This window comes from Epinephelus moara, chromosome 5, assembly GCF_006386435.1.
Source record: "Epinephelus moara isolate mb chromosome 5, YSFRI_EMoa_1.0, whole genome shotgun sequence".
NCBI classification, from domain to species: domain Eukaryota; kingdom Metazoa; phylum Chordata; class Actinopteri; order Perciformes; family Serranidae; genus Epinephelus; species Epinephelus moara.
In genome coordinates, this window is record NC_065510.1 from 44,215,480 (window position 1) to 44,236,387 (window position 20,908).

Here is a 20,908-nt window from a genome sequence, read left to right on the forward strand (position 1 = left end):
CATCTGGCAGGACCACGGCAGCAGCACAACCACACACGTCACACTATCCAGGCACCGCTGCAATACGAGTTAACCTGAGAGACAGTGGAGCACAAAGGCTCCGGAGAAGAAGCCGAGTTAGTGACATGCAGTAATAGGACGTGAATTTTTTCAGTGAGAAGGAGAGAAGGTGCCCGGTGTATTATAGGGGGTCCCCCAGCAGACTAAGCCTATGTCAGCCCAACTAGGGGCTGGTACAAGGCAAGCCTGAGCCAGCCCTAACTATAAGCTTTATCAAAGAGGAAAGTCTTAAGTCTAGTCTTAAATTTGAAGACAGTGTCTGCCGCCCGGACTGAAACAGGAAGATGATTCCACAGGAGAGGAGCCTGATAGCTGAAGGCTCTGGCTCCTGATCTACTTTTGGAGACTTTAGGGACCACGAGTAACCCTGCGTTCTCAGAGCGCAGTGATCTAGTGGGATAATATGGCACTATGAGCTCTCAAAGATATGACGGAGCGTGACCATTTGGAGCTTTGTAAGTTAGGAGTAGGATTTTAAATTCAATTCTGGATTTTACAGGGAGCCAGTCAGGCACGTGCACAAACAGACCCCAAGTGGTGCTCAAGCACCTGCCCTTTTGCCCTCTGATGAGATAAGTGCCCTTTAGCAACACATTTTTTCTGTTTCTTAAGTTTTTAAATTTGGGTCATGGCATCAATTCTCAATTGAAAGCATGCCGGCAGACACATAGAAACTCCTGGCAGGGCCTGCTTTGCAAACCAACAAGAAAACAAAAATTTTGCATGCCTGCATGCAAAAAAAAAAAAAAAAACAATGTGAAAGGGATGCCCTTTTTTTTTACTTGGGCACCTGACTCACAAAATATCTGTGCACGGCACTGGAGCCAGTGCAGAGAAGCTAAAACAGAAGAAATATGATCTTGTTTCTTAGTTCCTGTTAGTACACGTGCCACTGCGTTCTGAATTAGCTGGAGTGTTTTTAAAGACTTATTAAAGCTACCTGATAATAGGGAATTACAGTAATCCAGCCTAGAGGTAACAAAAGCGTGGACCAATTTCTGTGCATCTTTTCGGGTCAGGATAGACCTAATTTTCGCAATATTATGCAGATAAAAAAATGCAGTCCGTGAAGTTTGTTTTAAATGGGAGTTACAAGACAAATCTTACTCCGAGATTTCTTATGGCAGTGCTAGAGGCCAGAGCAATGCCATACAGAGAAACTATATCATCAGACAAGTAAAAATATATTTATGAAAGCAATAGCTGATGCTAATGATTGCTAATAAACAACCACGTAAATTACACATTGTAACTTTAAGGCAATTTTGAAGTTTAGATAATTGATCCGTTTCTTCTGGCTTTATCGATAAATACAACTGTATATCATCTGCATAGCAATGGAAATTTACAGTGATTTCTAATGATGTTACCTAACAGAAGCATATATACAGTGAACAGAATTGGTCCAAGCACAGAACCTTGTGAAACTCCAAAACAAACTTTAGTATGTGGAGATGATTCATCATGAACATAAAACAAACTGAAAATGATCATATAAATAAGATTTAAACCAGCTCAGTGCAGAACCTTTTAGGCCAATTAAGTGTTCCAGTCTCTGCAGTAGAATTTGATGGTCAATAGCGTCAAATCTCGCACTAAGATCTAATAAAACAAGTACAGAGATGAGTCCTTTGTCCGAAGCAATCAGAAGATCATTTGTAATTTTAACTAGTGCTGTCTCAGTGCTATGATGCACTCTAAATCCTGACTGAAATTCCTCAAATAAATTATGATCATGGAGAAAGTCACACAGCTGGTCTGCGACTACTTTCTCAAGGATCTTTGAAAGAAAGGGAAGATTAGAAATCGGTCTATAGTTGGCTAACACCTCTGGATCCAGGGTGGGCTTTTTTAGAGGAGGTTTAATGACAGCTACCTTAAATGATTGTGGTACATAGCCTGTTAAAAAAGATATATTGATCATGTGAAATAAGTGAGTGTTAACTAAAGGTTAAGTAGCCTAGCTGGGATGGGGTCTAAGAGACATGTTGATGATTTAGATGAAGAAATCATTGAGACCAATTGTTGAAGAGAAATAGGGGAGAAGCTATCTAAATATATATTAGGTCTTACAGCTATGTTTGAGGTTAGATAGGTACTATCTGAGGACAGGAGGTCATGAATTTTGCCTCTAATAGATAGAATTTTGTCGTTAAAAAAGCTCATAAAATCATTACTGCTAAGGGCTAAAGGAATACAAGGCTCAATAGAGCTTTGACTCTCAGTCAGCCTGGCTACAGTGCTGAAAAGAAACCTGGGGTTGTTTTTATTTTCTTCTATTAATGCTGAGCAATAGTTTGCTCTGGCATTGCGGAGGGTCCTCTTATACGTTTTGAGACTGTCTTCCCAGAGTAAACGAGATTCTTCCAGTTTGGTTAATCCCCAATTCCTTTCAAATTTTCTGCTTACCGCAGTGCGTCAGCCAACAACAAACAGAGAGGCTACCTTGAACTATAAAAGACACATTGTTTGGGTGTATGACCTTGAAATATGACACACTGGGCCTCGTGCAGAAAGCAAGATATAAAACACACCCACTGCAGTGTGTTGCAGTGGGCCCACAGGTTCTAATTTGAAAAACCAGTCTCTGCAAAGGCAAAATACAACAGCTCATGAAAGGTTGAAAGCTTATCTATTATATAGATATACTAAAACCAAATAGGAAAAATATATTCAAAGGGTCCTCCACTCTCTACTAATAAGAGTCAGTGTCTACTTAGCTGGGGAGGAAGGGGGAGTCCAAGGTTAAGGGTTGCGATGCTGCAGGTTTCTTGCTTCTTCAATTTGTTCACACATCAGCACACTGGGTGCCGTCCTCTTTGAGCCATGGGCAAGGCTGGTAACACTTTTGCCCTCAGGAAGCCAACTCTGTCTTTTGTCAGCGGTGCCATAGGTGGACCCTTGCCTGTACAGAGAGAGCGCACCCAGAATAAGAGTGAGTTTGACAAATAAGACAATATTCACAAAGACCTCACATGCACACCAGAGAGGACAACCAGAATGAGAGACAGCAGTGTTTTCGGGACATGCTTAAATAACCTCAGAGTGAGGAGGCACACTCAGACTGCCTTCAGTCAGACCCAAACATATAGCCATTGGCCCTTAGCACGTGAAGTCCCTCCACCTCACACACACACACACACACACACACACACACACACACACACACACACACACACACACACACACACACACACAATTGAGTTCTAGGATTCACCAGTGTTTTCTTATTTTTGTTCTCATGGGTGAGATAACATTCTATGAGTTGTTGAGAGCACTCTTCCTAAGATAAGAGAAAAACATCTCATGCTAGCTTCTGGGGAAAGGGGCTATATAGTGCTCCTAAGATAGGCAAAATTTTGGTGAGGGAAAAACTGCTATGGCCATTTTCATAGGGGTCTGTGTGAAAATAGGTTCTATTGGTTCCCAGGAGTCTCTCCTTTACAGTCATGCCTACTTTATGCTGGTGCCAGTTTTTTGCATGCAGTATAAATGTGTTATTTTTGCCTATTCTATTGGAATATTTCTGCACACTGGGGTCCATAAACAGTCTTGGAATTGCATAAATTGGGTCTATTTAGGAGGGATTTAGGAGGGATTTAGAGGTAAAACATGCTTAAATTTAGCACCAAAACGGTGTAACAAATAGTATCAACAACAAAATGATTGCACAAACTTATGAAACATAATAGAGCACAGGAATGGCTGTCATATACTTCTTTCATAATGTTCTAAGACCCTATACACTCTAAACCTTCAAAATCTGAATAGGCCCTAACCAAAACTAAATGTTTATTACAGAGTTATGAGTGACACACAGTCACAGCTTCCAGCTTTCAGTATACCACTTCTAAATGGCATCTACTGTTGTAATGCTATGCTCTATTCCATTACAGAGGGAAATGTTATTCTTTTTAATCCACTACAAATATCTGATAACTTAATTTCCTAGTTTCTTTATACATTTAGATTTTTGCACACAAACCTAATAAAAATATACTAGTGCAGCTGAAACATTGATTCGAAAATTAATTGGCAACCATTTTGATAATGGTTTAAGTCATTTTTCATGCAAAATCAAATAAAATGATGTTTCCATTCAGTGATACTCACTGACAATCACTGTGTGTATCCTTGAGACCTGACCATCATGCTAAGTTCATTTCTTGAATATTGTTTAAGATCATCATTTTTTTTTAAGGATTTGCCATTGGAGGTCCAGTGTGTAGGATTAAGTGGGATACATTGGCAGAAATATTGAAAACAACATGATTTCTTTTTCTACAGTAACCAAGAACAGACAAATCAAACACTGACTCTAGATAGGGACATTTGCATTTTCATGTGGCCATCATAGTTAGCAGCCTGCTGCAATGAGAATCAGAAAACAGATTTTTAGTGTTTTTACCATTTAAATTATTGGGTCTATTTATTTTGTAGAGGAACTGACTTCTGCCGACACATTCTCACTCTGACCTCATCACATATAAACATTTGGTTATGGACTTTTCACTTTGACATATGCAAGATACCCCGGGTACATTGGTTGTTGACGTTCTGGGACGCCGTGTCAACTTTTGCTGTTACATACATTGCCTGTTTTCAAAATACACTTCAGGTTTCACAGGAAATGTACAGTTTGCATACAGTCTCTTTCAAAATAAACGCAGTACGTCAGTACAAATTGCCTTTTTTTTCCTTCAACAATGAACGCATGTGGTTTCGTTTGGCTAACACATGCCCTGCCTGCCCTACTCGTACTTCTGCCCCCTTAACTTACATTGTTGTCCCGCTGTGTTTCTTCTTGACGCCACCAGGCACCATTACACAATAACTGTAACCGGCTGCGTATCATGCCGAAGTTAAAGGACGACTTTTTTCCTTGATGTTTGATGCTGGAAGTCACTGCCCAAGCGCTGGTATTCGACGACTTCAGAGATTCTTTGGGATAATTTGGCTCCTGGGAAAAACCTCCTGAACAATGAACACTGAGGGAATTCTAAGGAATTCTAAGTGTTTTGTTGTTGTTCTTTTTGTTTTTATTTTGTATTGGATTGTGACTCTGTCTTTAATGTACTGCACAACAGGAAGCTGCTGTAAACCAGTCTGAACTGAGTCAGGCCAGTTTAAATGTAACATTTAATATTGATTTAAATCTTTTCCTGTATAATAATACAATGAAATGGACAGTGATTGTGGACACACGGGGGACAGAGGGAGACAGATAGGACATGCAAAAAAGGAAAAAAGGAAGTGTGGAAATGGTGAAAACGATGAACACAGTACGGCTATAAAACTGTCGAAAAATAGGTAAAACAAGACTTTTATCAGTCAGTCAACCCAGTGCATGCTGGGAAGCTTTCCATATGCCTGTGTACTGTGTATGGGCATGTAACACGTAGCATTAAGTGCCTGATGAGGGTCATTTCACAAAAACACCTTATACACCTTATAAAGTGAATGAGATCGACAGAGAGACAGAGTGTGGAGAAAAAGCTTTCATGTTTTTGGTAATTTGTGAGAGCTGTGAGAGGACACTGAACACATTAGCTGTGAAGAGAAATGGAGCGGATGAGTGAGGGAGGGAGGGACGCGGAGGAGGAGCGAGAGTGGACAATTTGATGTGAACACATGCAAACACATATGGCTGAATGTTATACAATTGTTCTGCTGCTGATGAAAGAGCAGGACAGGAAGTTGCATTGACCAAAGAAGTCAGAGTAAATTCAGCCAGTCTTTTTATGGGAGAAAGCATCATTTTATAAAGTCACTGTATGTCTCTCAGTACAAGGGATGGTATGTATGAGCTATCCACACAAACTGGGACTGAGACCAGCATTTATTAGGCTCACCATGGCTCTGTTCTGGGCATGTACAGTGTGTACTTTGGGCCCCACACCCTCAGAGGGCCCGTGGGCTCCAGGTTCATTGCATTGCAATTAGTTTGTCATTATCATTGTGATTATGTTTAGTAATACTGATTGTATGGTACACTAAAGCACAATGTAGACTCAACTAGTGTGGCCTTAAAGGTACCGAGGGGACACACTGGCAGCCAGCCCCTCCATAATGTTGCGATGTAGTGATTGCAACTGTTACAACAAATTCAGTTAATCCCTGTGAATTCTGCGCGACCTCGCAAATTTGTTCAATCACCACAACTTAACTGCAAATTTGACAGTTTAAAATGGGTAAACTCTCATTTCATTGTAGAGTAGTATTCTGCACAGTCCCTCTCTCTCTCTGTTTATCATGAGACTGCTGCTGCAGGACCTCTGCTGCTCTGTGACTGGAGTCACAGACACATACAGTGAAAAGGCTAACTATTAGCATCACATGGCTAACATTACAGGTTTTAAGACAGTGGGATTGATTACCAAGGGTCTAATGAGTGGGGGCCCTCAAAAAGCCTGGGATAAAAAATTTGGCTTTGTTTACATTTTCTTTTTTATTTGTAAGTAGTCAGTGCTGTAACTAAATAAAAACTGTCTGGTCTCAGCAGGTCTCTGAGGCCCCTCTCAACTCTTAAAAGTGCAAAATGTTTTTAGTCCGCCCCTGCACTAGGTTTTGTCGCTAGACGCAGCAAGAGCTGAGTGAGTGACTACTAATGCTGCTAGAGCACTAATGTACACCGTCATATGTTCCCCCAAGAAAGGGAAATCAGGGTTTGGAAAAAAAGAAAGAAAGGAGAGGGGAAAAAGCAAACTGACTTTGGGGCTATGCCTTTGCAATTCTAATTTTGCAGGAAACACTCAATGCTCATTCTAATACCCTTGGAGCCTGTGACAGCATCAGTTTTCACTTATCGAAATTTCATTGCACAAAATGGCAATGAATATCACAACATTCATTCCATTTTTTTTTTTAGAAAAGCTGGCATGAAATCAGGCATCTCAGGCAGCAAAAAACAACAACAACAACAACACGGAAAATCTTAGAGGGCCTGTCAGTTCAGGGCAATCAGTTTCATTCTGCTGATTGACAGTTGGTGGACTATAAACTAGCAAACATGGATGAAAAGAATGCAGGACTTTTGAATGATTTTTGCAGATGTTATATGAAGAATGATATGCACTCAATCTGTTTTTCAGACCTATAAGATTTGCATTAATCATTTTGGTGAGAAACACTGCATGTAAACAGGTGTTTTTTGTTTTCACCTATATGGAGGCTTTGTCTTGTCGAGGGACTGTGATGTAGACTTGTAATATCAATGTTACTGCAGATGGTATATGGTTACTTGGTGCATATTTCTAATATGTGTATTGTTATGTGTTTAATCATATTACAACAAATTGTGTAAGGTAGTTCGTTGTAATTTGATTAAACATAACATCTGAAGAGTATTCTAGCAGCAATATCATGAAGCTGCCATGATTAGTCTGCTTTCCAATTAACCCCTGATGACATCTACCTCCAGGGCCACAGATGACATTATACTCCTCACACCATAGTACTCCTCACACTGATTAAAATAAGCTTTCTGTGTAAAATTGGCAGAGAACACCTTTGAAGACAACAGAGTACATGCACAGCACACTAACAGTGAGGAGAACAGGGGGTCTATAGAGCCCTGCAGATCACAGCAGCGACTTACTTCTAAGAAACACCAAAAACAGCTTAACAGTAAAATGCATTTTAATCTGCTTATGTTAACAAAGTTTCTCTTTGACAATGAAGCAAAATCACTGTTAAACACAAACTGTTCAACTTTGAAGTACATGACATTTAAGTACAATTTAAAATTGATGAAAATAACAATACAGGCTGTCTAGCACCTCAGGATCTGTGTAACTTCTTCCCTTATAAGAAAAAAAACCCCCAACTAATTATATTTCACTCAAGCAACCATTGTGCTGCAGAGTGTGTGCCAGTGTGTGGAAAGAAAGCAGCAGTATATGGTAAAGCGGTAGTGCTGACGCCAAGGAACAGAACGAATGAAAGACACTGGCAAGAAAGGGAGGGAGCATTGGAAGACAAAGAGAAATCTGATGTAGGAGGGGAGGTTTGTTGGGGGGGGGGGTGCAAGACATTGAAGAATAGCACAAGCCTCTTTGTCTGAGACAATTGGACAGACTGTGTAAGATGCTGCTGCCTCTGTGAAAACATGTGTGACAGATAGACGGACTGTGGCAGTGAGAAACGTGTTAGATAGTTTCCTACAAAACAATATGACATGTTGAGTCACCTTCCACAATGTCCTGCTTGTCTTTGTCTCACTCTTTAAGTGCGTGACACTATGCTGTCTTGTGCTGTTTATTTCAGAGTGTGTCTGTCTCCAGAAGTCTTTTACCTCAAGCACATCCCACTGTCTGTTGTAACCATGTTTGCTCATCCTCCTATCTATCTCATACCTCCTCATTAGTGTCATCCAATGGGACACAAACACACCGAGTGTACAAGTTGTACAAACACAATCTTTTGTGTTCACTAATGAGATGAACCATGTAAAAGCCACTCTCCCAAAAGCACTCCACAATGTTAATAAAGAGAAACAAATGCTTTTAAGCCAGTGTGAATTGTTCTAAAGGGGGCTGCCGTTCAATAACAGGAAGATATTACTTACATTTAATAGCTTCATCACAGACCATAGAATAGAGGGATGTGGGTTGTTACCTTGGCAACAGACACACCTCTAATACAGTATCCCATCACCCTTACAAACATCCTCTCTGACCTTCTAGCAGTGTTGACGTCATACAGGACAGAATCACACAGCCACACCTACAGTAACATATCCAGGAGGCTAATTAGGATCAGCTGGTAGAAAATGCAATCAGTTTATTTCAGGGTGTCTCACACCACACACAGAATGATAACAACATGCTGTGCTGGTCTGTGCAGTGACGCACTGCTCTGTTTGTAGCTAACAGTGGATCAAAGCTGGCCACGGAGAATAAAGTGAGGTACAGCGGGATGCAGACAGAGGGACAGATAAAGACAGACGTGCAGATGGACAGAGAAAAGGGCTGGCAGATGTGCAGGAGAGGGTGTGGGTCGGGGAAGCCTCAGTTTGTCTCTGTGTGGGGATTACACAAACAACATATAGCCATCATCACACTCATTGAGGAGACAGTGCCTACACAGAAGCACAAACCTGCTGTGTGGGTGACTGGCACAACACTGATTGACTGACACTCTGTGGTGGCATTTAGACAAAGTTGTGCCTCAGCAGAGAGGCATACAAATGCACGTGTAAAGACAGACACACACACTTGCACAGCTGGTACTGTGGGTGTGTGTGAAGGGGAGGCCTGTGAGGTGTTGGTCCCGGATGGCCAGTGGGCACAAAAGCTCGTCCACAAGTCCTGATAAGGACAGAGCAGGAGGTGTGAACAGCAAAACACAACGTGTAATGGATCCCCTCAATTACTCATTTGTTTATGATGCCTGTGGCTCACTTGGCTTTGTGCAGAATGAAGCTTGTGTATACACATGTGTGCGTGTATGTGCGCACTGTGTGGATGTTAGTGCGTGTGCATGTGTGTGGCCATGCATACACCCTTACATGTGACTGTTTCTTCCGTTGTATACTCATCTGTTGAGCCGCCTGTGTGTTACTATGAATGGATGCGCTTCTGTTGTCTACCTCCTCATGCCTTTCAGTCTGAGCAGCAATCTACATTTATTATCAATGTCAGACACACAAAAGAGGCTGGGATTAGTCTCCAAGGTTAGGTCCTACTTCTTCCAGTGCTGCTCACATGGCTGTAATGGTTATTGTGAAGGTTATTTTGCTCATCATTTCTATGAATTTCTTATATAAAGTTACACTAATAAAATGCAACAATTAAGGCTAAAGTGAGTCATGAATTAAGCAAAATGAAACAGGACAGCAAACAAGTTCAAAACAAAGAGACCTTAAAGTTAATGTCATTTTGAAAGTCTGCATTAAACTCTTGAGCTTTTTCAGAGTGTATTCTACACTTTACACCCTACTCAGTATACTGTAGCAGGGGCCCCCTGCCCTTCCTCTCTTGATTCATGTCTCTATCATGCACCTTCTGCAATTTTCTTTTACAAAGTCAGTTTGCTTTCTTTCCTTTCTCTTTTGGAACCCCGATTTCCTTTTCTCTGGGAAAGACATGACAGTGTATATTGGTGCTCCAGCAGTATAATCAGTCACTCACTCAGCTCTCGTTGGATTTTGAGATGAATCCTAGTGCGAACAATTTTATGCCTTTAAAGGTGATATGTATAAAATTTAAGGGGATTTGGTGGCGTCTAGTGGTGATGATTGTAGATTGCAACCAACTAACTACGAACTACCAACTACTCGGCCAGAATTCCTTCAAATTTTATTGGGGATGCACAACAATATCAGCACATCATCGGTATTGGCCAACATGCTGATAGAACAGTACATCATCGTCATCGGCTGATATTGGCTTTTGAATCAGAATTGGCCAACAAACTTTCTCTTATTTTGCACAATCAATGAATATTACATACATTAAAACACATTCTATTCATGTCTCCATCTGCTGGTGGACCTTCAGGATAAGAGTATGCATGCATAATATGATGTTAATTCCATGACAGAAGAGACTTGATGATCACTAAAATTATGTGGTAAATGTATATATCAATATCGGTAGTGGTTATCAGCCAAATAAGTTGTTATATATCGGCATATCAAATATCAGCAAAAATCCAACATTGTGCATACCTAGTATTCATTGTTACATGGAGGTTTTTACAGGGAGCTGAATTATCCACAGAGGTCTCTTCCTCTCCAAAACAAATGGCCCAGGTGCTTAAAACTAAATACTGAATAAAGCAAAAGTTTCATATTACAAATCAGTGTAACTCCAATGCTGCTCGTTGCAGAGGGGCTTCTAACCACACTGGCAGACACAAAAACCTGAATGGCCCTATCTAGAGCCAGTGTTTGGTTTGTCTGTTCAGGGCTATTATAGAAACATGGCAGGGCAACATACTGATCTCCATAAATGAGGACCCACTCCCTATGTAGATATAAACAGCTCCTTTTAAGGTAAAGAAAACACAGTTTTCATTTTCCAGTGATTATACTCTAAAGAAAACATACTTATTATACTGTATTATATTCCATTGCTGGGCGGCTGTGGCTCAGAGGTAGAGCGGGTTGTCCACTAATTGAAGGATCAGTCTTTGATCCTCAGCTCCTCCAATTCGCATGTTGAAGTATCTGTGAGCAAGATACTGAACCCCAAATTGCTCCCGATGGCTGTTCCATCGGTGTGTCAGTGTGTTAAAACTGAGTAGCAGGTGGCAACTTGTGGGGTAGCCCGGGCCACCAATGAATGAATGTGTGTGTGAATGGGTGAATGTGACTCGTAGTTTTAAAAAGCACTGCGAGTGGTCAGAAGACTAGAAAGGTGCTACACAAATGCAGGTCCATTTACCATTAACCATTCTGCCAATACAGTGCCCTAAATCTTACACACTGGACCTTTAAGGGGTGAAAGGGGCCTCAGAGAGCTTCCGCTATTGTTTATACAAATGCCAGTCTTTCTTCAACTGATTTATTCAGTGAATTTGATAGAAAGATAGAAACACCTTTGAGCATCCAGCACACACCAAGCCTCAAACCTAATAAACATTTTTCAGTGTCAGCACAGGTAAGAGTTTCAGAGAGGTAGTTAAAGGGATAGTTCAGAATTTTTGAAGTGGGATTGTATGAGGTACTCGTCCATAGTCAGTGTATTACAGACAGTGGATTTCTGTCAGTACGTCCACAATTTGGAGGCTTGGCTGGAGTGCCCAGATGGAAGCTAAGCAATGTACTGCTGAGGAGTGGTCTGCAAATAAACATATTTTAGCAACCTAAAAAAGTCCCACCTAAGAAAAATCTATGACAGATTAAGTGTACGCTATATTGAGAATATTTTCAGTGCTTTACCTTTTTGTCAGACAGGTTGTTTCAGCGGGGAAGCTAATAATGGCTTCAGCTCCACATTGATGCTCTCTTCAAAGCCATCTGACTCCATTGAAAAAAACAATAACTCAGACTCACTAAACATGGGAGCTGATGGTCTGCAGCCTCTTTGATCAGTTAGTTAGTTTGTATAATTGTGTGACTTCGGTAAACTCAAACTTACCACTACCAAAGTCACACATCAACACAAACCAAACAAACATAAAAAACATAACTAATTGAGGATCAGCAGCTCCTGTGTTTTGTAAGGTCACTCCAGCGGTAACTTCCTGCAACAACTCAAATCTCGCGAGACTAACTGTCGTAAAACACCAAAGAAGAAGAAGAAAAATCTCATGAGACGTGAGATTTCAGAGCTAGACTTTCACTCTCTGAGTGAGTGTTTTGACTTGCCACAACAAACATGTCTGAATTTTTACCCGATTTTGACCAACTGGATCTGGATGAGCCATTTGAATTTGATGACCTCCTGTATTTATTTGAACACGGAGTACACGGACTTACACGGACGCAGAGACGGACAAGGAGAGAGAGGGAGCAGCAACAAGCAGAGGAACATATCTGAATCCAGCTAAAGGTAAACACAGACGTTCATTTCTCCTTTCAGTTATGTTGTCTGATAATTATACTAACAATCTGAGCCTATCTGTGAGAAAAAAATGCACTTTTAGTGGACGTATTTTGACGTTGTTTGACGCTGTCTGAGTGCCCTATTATTTAATATAGCACGCGCTCACGGGCTGCAGGCAGGTCAGCCCTAGCTTCGTACTGGAGAAATGTCAAATATTGAACATCCTATCACTCATTTAGACAAAGTAGATCGGAAAATAGGGCCCAGGTTGAAAAAAACATTAGTTCCCCTTTAAGTCGCTGTTTTTCTCAATGAAGCGATATGGAGCACTATAACAGCTTCAGTTCCATTTTGGAAATCGCTGTCTGATGGAAAGGTTTTGCTATGAAAATACTGTCAATATAGCATACACCTCAGCTGATATTTAAAGTGACTAAAATATGTTTTTATTGCTGACTCCTCCACAGCAGTACATTGCTTAGCTTCGTTGGTGGTACTCCAACCTTCCTCCCCCCATCTGGGGGCGTGCCGACTGCCATCTACTGTATGTAACACATTGACTATGGATAAGTCCCTCATACAACTCCACTTCAAAAAACAGAAACCATCCCTTTAACATCGCAGGTCTGTTGTATTGCTTTACATCACACTGTCCAGGGGCTTCACTCAGTCTATTCAAGTAGTAAACTATGTTGAAGAGTAGCCCCCTCTCCCCCACTGATGAACCTAATTAACAATATTTGAACTTGTGCAATACAAACAGAGAAATACGCCATAAGAACTGAGAGGAATTACATTTGCAAGTCCCAGTCTCACTTCACTTCACCACAGCTTTGAGTCAAAGTGACCCAAATGTACTTGAATAGTAGTAAAAAAGTACACTTCTATCTGTCCACTCCTTGTTTAGCCACTTTTATCTCCATCATCAGTGAAATTATGTCAGGAGCTATAAAAGTACATACAACATGACTGGAGCATGTCGTATTTCACCTCCAGCAACAAATATCACGGTTGTTTTGAGTGATGCAGAATTCTCCCTTGATGCTGAATCATATTTCGGGGGCATCCTCCTTTCCTAAGGCAGCACTATCTAGGCCCTTTTCTGTATTTTTCTGTCTGGCTGCAGTGCGCCGGAAGCAGACCATAACGGTCTCTGAGAGAGCCAGCCAGGAAACGAGCTGTGCGCTCTTCTCCTACCCGTTCTCCGCTCCTCCACAGAACCCAGTCATCATTACCGGGCACCGTGCCTTGCCCCCCCCCTCCCTTCACTGTTTCTACTTTCACTCTCTAGTCCTCCCTCCCCCTTGTTCCTATGTGCGTCGAGAAAGTCTCCTCCTCTCAGAGTCTGAGCGCACGTCTCCTCTCCAACCAGGCTTTACGCGCGTACAAACTCTCCAAGAGAATCCCCTACGGTCGGCCCCTCCCCTTTCCGTTCCTTGCCGCCCTCACTCATTCATGACCCCGGATCGGTGACGTAGGAGATTCCTCGGTGCCCACTGCCGTAGGCAATTACGGGATGCTTGAGTATATATGGGACACTGGTAGCCATCAACCGGCACACTCTCAGTCGCTCCGACTCGGGAACCAGGGCATCAGCGGAGATAGCAGGCTTTACTTCGCCCTCTCAGGCTAACTCGCTTTGGGCTTTGGTTCAGAATGGACACCTCTTCGATTTCTCGGAGCCGACGATGCTCCATCTTGCGCAACTGCAAAAGTAAGTTTGTCTCCGTCTTTGGTTTTGGATACTTGAACAGTACGGACATAGAACTGTTCTGTTTTCTTTTACTTGTGCAACATATTCTTTTTTAGTTTTTAATCTAAGTAAGCTTGATGTACTTTGAAATATTACATGTAAGATCGACAAATATATATTGGATGGATGATACAAATATTAAAGGAAACCCGGTAGTTCTGTCAGACTATTACTTATTTTATGACTTATAATAGTCAGACTGCAGAATGTAAAGTGGAATATAGGACGAACTTTGTGTTAACGCAAAGATATTTTGACATATTTTGACACTTTCCCGACCATGCTGTGCGTAAAGGCGCAGTACTGATGCGTAAACTTAACTTATTGTACAAATATAAAGCTGCAAAGTGTGCTTCCTGTTATTCTAGATAGAATCACAACTGAAATAATGCAAATTTTCAATAGTTTTGGCTCAGTATGATGTAACGTGTAGTAACTGATGATATCACCACCACGGACAGCTCCCGCTAACCTCCCTCTCTTCCCGCTCTCCTCCAGGCGGTCTCTCTCTCTGGCTGGTGGTGTGGCTGGTCCTCGGCAAGCCAAGTCCGGCATCGGCTTGCCCGCACCTGTGCGTGTGCTACCCGAGCCCCATGACTGTTAGCTGCCAGGCGCAGAACTTCACCGCCGTCCCGGTCGGAGTGCCCTATGAATCGCAGCGCGTTTTCCTCCAGAATAACCGGATCACGGAGCTTAGAGTTGGCTCTTTTGGCTTCGGGACTCAGGTAAGAAATAGTGTGGAAAATAGTATTTAAAAGATGGGAAGGAGAAGAGTTTTTAGGAGTAGAAGAGTTCATGTTTTTGTAATATTTTTCACATTTAAAGTTCAGTAATATGCACTGACAAGTATAATCACCTTCAATTCATTCAGGTCCTGTGGCTGTTCTCTAACAACATCACGTGGATAGAAGCTGGGGCCTTTAGTGAGCTGAGGGACTTGGAGGAGTTGGACTTGGGGGATAACCCCAGCCTCCACAGGCTGGAGGGGGGAGCCTTCCGCGGCCTTGAGAAACTCCAGAGCCTCCACATGCACCGCTGCCGGCTCACTGCCCTGCCCCATGACATCTTCCACAAGCTTTACAGCCTGCAGTTCCTCTACCTGCAGGTAGGGGCGCTGAAGATACATATACTGCATGCAGATAACTGACACACAGTTATACACACACACATGCAGCCACCCACACAAACACACAGCATCACAAATGTTCAGTTACAAATATTACAATTCCCAGTGTGTCTGCTTGTTTCATGCTGACCCTTCCTTTCTTTACCTCCTCAGGAGAATAATCTTCACTTCCTGCAGGATGACATTTTTTCTGACCTCATCAACCTGAGCCAGCTTTTCCTGCATGGCAACCGTATTCGCACTCTCTCAGAGAATGTGTTCCGCGGCCTGGTCAACCTTGACCGCCTTCTCCTCCACGACAACCGCATCAGGCAGGTGAACCGCCGCGCCTTTCGTGACCTCGGCCGCCTGACCATGCTCTTTCTCTTTAACAACTCCCTGGCTGAGCTGCCCAGTCAGACCCTGAGGGACACGCAGGGCATCGAGTTCCTCCGCCTCAATGCCAATCCTTGGTCTTGCGGCTGCGAGGCCCGCCCCCTGTGGGAGTGGTTCCGTGAGGCCCGTGTCTCTTCATCTGAGGTTATCTGCGCCTCCCCTTCCACCCGCCGCAACCAGGACCTCCGCTTCCTTCGCGAGATGGACTTTGCCCTCTGCCCCCTGCCTGACCCTGGCTCCATTGCCGGCTCCACCACCACCACCTTCAGCACCAAAACCCGATGGTGGTTCCACAAGAACAAGCCCCAGTCATCCACGAAAGGTGTGTTTGAGAAAGCCTCAGAGACTGTCAAAGCTGGTTTGTATGGGAAAGGCCCATCCACAACCACCTCAGTAGTCAAGTACGAGTTGGGAGAGGAGGAGCTGGCGCTGCCCAAACTTGATGCAGAAGAGTACTGGGCAAACTACGGCAACGAAGACTCGGGTGTCACCCTGCGATGCTTCGAGCTCGAATGTCCACCTGAATTCGACCTGCCTCCATCTTCCTCTTCTCCCTCATCCACCTCGCCGTCTCTCCTCACCCTACAAGCCCTTTCTGTTTTCAGCCTCTGCCTCAATCTCCACCTGATATTTGGCTGAATCTGACTCTTAGTACAACACCCCTTTCCCTTCCAGCCTGTTATAAGGCTGTGAGGATACCTGTTAGACTCTACACCCCCTTTGCCCGCTTTGCTGTAAGCCAATCCTCAAGGCCCAGCGAGGGAGATGGGGGGACGGTTAGATTCTGAATCTACCACCTACAGGGCTTAATACTTTTCAGAGCTGATAAGAGTTCTTCAGCTAAAGTTATATACATCTACAATACTCTACAGGTATGGCTTTCTGTGTCTCACCTGTATGGTGTCACGTTATGATTCCCTGCAATCAGGGCGATGAGGGCTGAGTCCATCACTAATATCAGTGCAATTTGATAGCAGTTGTGAATGATGTTGTCAATTTTGTCACCTCAACTTAGTTATAACTACTATTACTATTACTGCACCCAATTAACTGGCTGCTACGAATACTACAGTTACTGTTAGAATCAGTGCACAGTAATGACATCACTGTAACCACTTAAAGTGTCATGTAAATAGGTATATATTTTTGTGATATCTGATATGTGTGGTCCAGTGCAATCACTTTCATTTTGATCCAGGAGAGAGAGCTTCTACAGGACAGAGCACAGTAAGGCTGATAGTTTACTATAAGACAATATACTGTGAAGCTGGGAGGAAAAGAGAAAGACAGAGTGCAGTGCAGGGACATCAACGGAAAAGGATGGGTGGTAAGGAAAGTGACAGGAAGAGGAAAGGAGGGGAGGGGAATTTCAACGAAACAGGATTAGAAAGAGGAAGAGTAAAAATGAGGAAGGAGGGGGAAGGTGTTCATGCAGCAATAAGAAAAGAGGCAGTGAGAATAGAGTGAGACACTGTGAGGGATAATGCTGGCAGTAGAAGCAACAACCTGCAGAAGAAAAGTAATAAATCCACTGATCAGTGGTTGTTCCATCCATTTGACTCACACCATTTTCTGTCAACGTGGTGTCGTTTGAGACAACCACTGGGAAAGAATGCTTCCTGTCAGGAAGCCAGAGATTTTGGTTTTTGGATGTCTTTCTGTGACATATTGATATACTGTGTGAAGATTGTTGACTTTGATGCAGAAGATCTTGATAAAAAAATACACTGAATATTTCCTGAATCATGCTTGTCTTATCATTACTTACAAAAAAGGAATCAAAGATTCTCCATGTGGTCATTTTGTGTTGAAAGCAAATGTGGGATGAAACAAATGACAACAAAATCTAAATTGCAACAAAAAAGTAGCAGATTGCTGTTGTGTGACTAAACCGTGACTAAAGTGGACTGAAAGGACAAACCACATGGACCTGATGTCACAGACAGAGGCGCTTAGAATGGCTCTGGCTGAGATGGACATCTGTCTGTCGGTTTGTGTGTGTGTGTGTGTGGATAGATGAGAATGAATGGATTCACAAGCTGGCACCTCTGCAAAAGGCAAATACGTCAGTAGGTTTGTCACTCCACTGATTCATCGGTGGGCAATGCCAGATGGACAGACAAGGTGCGGATTGGCTGATTTGTAAATACACAAAGAGAGCAATGAGAGAATTTGGTGACTGTCAGAGAGCAGGAGACAAAGTAAGACTGACACATTGACATGCAGATAGACGGATGGACATGATGTGAAGTGATAGAAGAGTGGGCTTAAAGTTCAAACTGACAATGAATTTAGTAATGCTGAGACAGCAAATATAAGGAGAAGAAATGTTCTGAGCCAGCAGCGGAAGCTGTGTGAAAAAAGGGAGGAGGAAGTTACCAAATATAGGCATCCACTCTCTCCCTCAGCAGTGTTTATTAGTCCCTCCCTCTTGAAAGCGGCTTTCCACACTGCCTTGTAGGAATCAAGATACTGTAGGTGTGCTGATGTATTGTAACTCCATTTCTTCTATCCCTTATATGCCCATCATTTCTCCTAAAGCTTCCTCCGTCTCTCAAGGCCAGAGATGGGATGGAAGGAGAGGGTCCCTCGCCCTGATAGAGGTAAAGAGGGCAAGGCCGAGATGTAGTAGGAGTGAAAGAGTAGGAGGTAATGTTACAGAGGCACACACACACACACACACACACACACACACACACACACACACACACACACACACACACACACACACACAGATCCACTCACAAAGCCAGTTAGCCTTGCTTTAACAGAAACAACCTCACACAGTTTTTTTCTCTCTCTCTGATTCCGAGAGTTACAGAGACACAACTGCCTCTTTGTGATTTTCTGTCACTGCAGTTCTTGATGAAGAATGATTTCAGAAAATATTCACTGTTATCTTGCTGCTCTAACTCTATCATTGAGTCTTGTGGAGGAGGTCAGACTGAGCCCGGGTGCTCTTCAGTGGTCATAACAGTGAGGTTATTGAATGATGCAGCATGAGGAAAGAATAAATTCATACTTGTTTTAACAAAATGTGTTTGTTTGGGCCTTTCATTCTATGTCTTGGCAGCTGTCCAGTCAAACACACACACACACACACACACACACACACACACACACACACACACACACACACACAGGCACATGCACACACACACAAGCACACACTTGTCATTGTGTAAGTCCTCCAGGCAATTGTCCAGCTTTCTCAACTATGCAACTACTGAGCCAAGAGAAATGGAGAACAGGAAGCTCGGAGATGAAAACAGAGCCTGAGCAGTGTAAACTCAATCTCAGTGACCCTGTACAGTACAATGATCCAATAACACCATGAACAACACCTCCTCTTGCTCACAGTGTGCATTCAAAGAGACAATGACAACAACAATAGTACGTTAAAGGTTAGGTTCAAATTATTTAAGTCTCACAAGCATACAACATGACATGAAAACGTCTCTTACTCCAGTGTTAATGGGGAGAGACATCTATTCTGTGTGAAAATGCATTCAGAAATTCAGCTGAAGTTAATGTGTGTCATATTTCTGAGTTAGAGTTTCATTGGTTCTCCTTAGAGCAGGGCTGTCAGTGTTTCACAGACCAAGGACCTCTGCGTTGTAAAATAGTTGGAGCAGGGACCCTGTAGAAGAAAATGTTTTATCTTGTAGTTTTAATTTTAATGTGTTATTGTCCTTCCTGTTCTACTCATTAATAGATCCCTGTGTGTTTTAGATACTCAGAAAGGAAAACAGTCCTTGAGGTGTTGAAGAGACTGGGGCTCCAAGATTGATCTGAACTGTATTGGATCTATCAGATTGTATTGTTAATTACCTTGTCCAGTGATTCCTGAGTCTTATAGGACCTGTTGATTAGCTCAGCCCTCTGTTTTGGGCTACCCTTTGATGTAATAGCATAAAAACCCTGATCTTCAATCTTCAATTGATCTTCAATTAGAAGTCGACACTCTTGTTATGAACAGCACAGTGAATAAAACTCATCTGAACCAGCCACAGAATTGGACCTGAAAGGATTTTTTGTTCTTCAGCAATGCCCCCACTACATATATTGTATAAAACTGAGTTGCCCTTGAGATAATTCTTTAAATGTTTTGAGGTCTTCTCTCCTTTGCGAAGCATCAGCTGTATCATGGCTAGGTGTGTTAGCCTCACCCTCTACACTTTTGATGGTGTTTTCTGAGATGGATGGTATTTCAGAGTCTCTTGCTAGTAAAATTACAAACAATCCACTGTGGCTCACAAAAATGTCTGTACACTTGTAGTAATAAAAAAAGGTGATAAAACTAACTAACAATATATTTCAATACTATGTAAATGTTAGCAAACTATGTCATCTTGTCGTTATGTATAAGTGCCGCACAGTGATTTAGCGCAAGCTAGCTTACACAGGCCCCCAGGAAGTGCGCCGAGCTTTGAAGCCAATTTTTGCAGTGACCAAACAGTGTAATTACAACTGCTGGGTCCGTCATGTGACGCCCTGTGGCCCAGAAATACTTTTTTTTTTAATCATTGACTTAAATGGCGAAAGAGATGTCTGTAAATCAGTGGCTACATTTTTTTGAGTGTCACAACCCCGTGAAATGACTCATTTCACTATGAAGATTCAGTCCGATAACATTTGGAGAGTCTAGAAGAGCGGAGCCGTAAACTGTTAGTTAACCATTTGGCCAGCAGAAGTTAGCCTCTAGGCTACTGTAAGCAGAGGCAGTCCTGGCTAGTTTTATGCCCTGGGCGAACCATTCCTCGGCGTCCCTCCATAAGTAAAGAACAGTCGGTGCGGTGAGGTTTGTGGGCCATTACCTGCCACAAAGAGAGAAATGTGAACGGCTCGTTTCTCCTCTGACATGCCACATACCTGTGTGCCGCCATGGCTCGGTTGTCCAGGTACTACTGGGCAGTCATGACGCCAACGAAAGAGGAAATTACTGGACCTGGAGTTGGACTTCTCTGTCGCCGGTAAGCCGTTATCTTGCGCCACAGAGCACTATGATCCTCCGCCGTATTCCTGTCTGTGACCCCCGTTCAACCCACAACTGCCAGGATTCGCCTTTCCTTTCTGCTGCTGGTTGAAACGTGATAATAGGGG

General features: G+C 42.7%; 1 protein-coding gene and 1 long non-coding RNA gene across 2 annotated transcripts in view; one reads left to right on the forward strand and one right to left on the reverse strand.

Annotated features, from left to right (window-relative positions):
* The window catches only part of LOC126390157 (uncharacterized), a 698,278-nt gene that overhangs the window by 323,719 nt on the left and 353,651 nt on the right, over positions 1–20,908 (reverse strand). The window lies entirely within an intron of this gene.
* On the forward strand, positions 14,007–17,548 carry rtn4rl2a (reticulon 4 receptor-like 2 a). Its single transcript, XM_050044293.1, has 4 exons — positions 14,007–14,265; positions 14,803–15,029; positions 15,176–15,409; positions 15,584–17,548. Exons 1-4 carry the CDS (start codon positions 14,208–14,210, stop codon positions 16,442–16,444), a joined length of 1,380 nt encoding a protein of 459 aa, XP_049900250.1. The 5' UTR covers positions 14,007–14,207; the 3' UTR covers positions 16,445–17,548.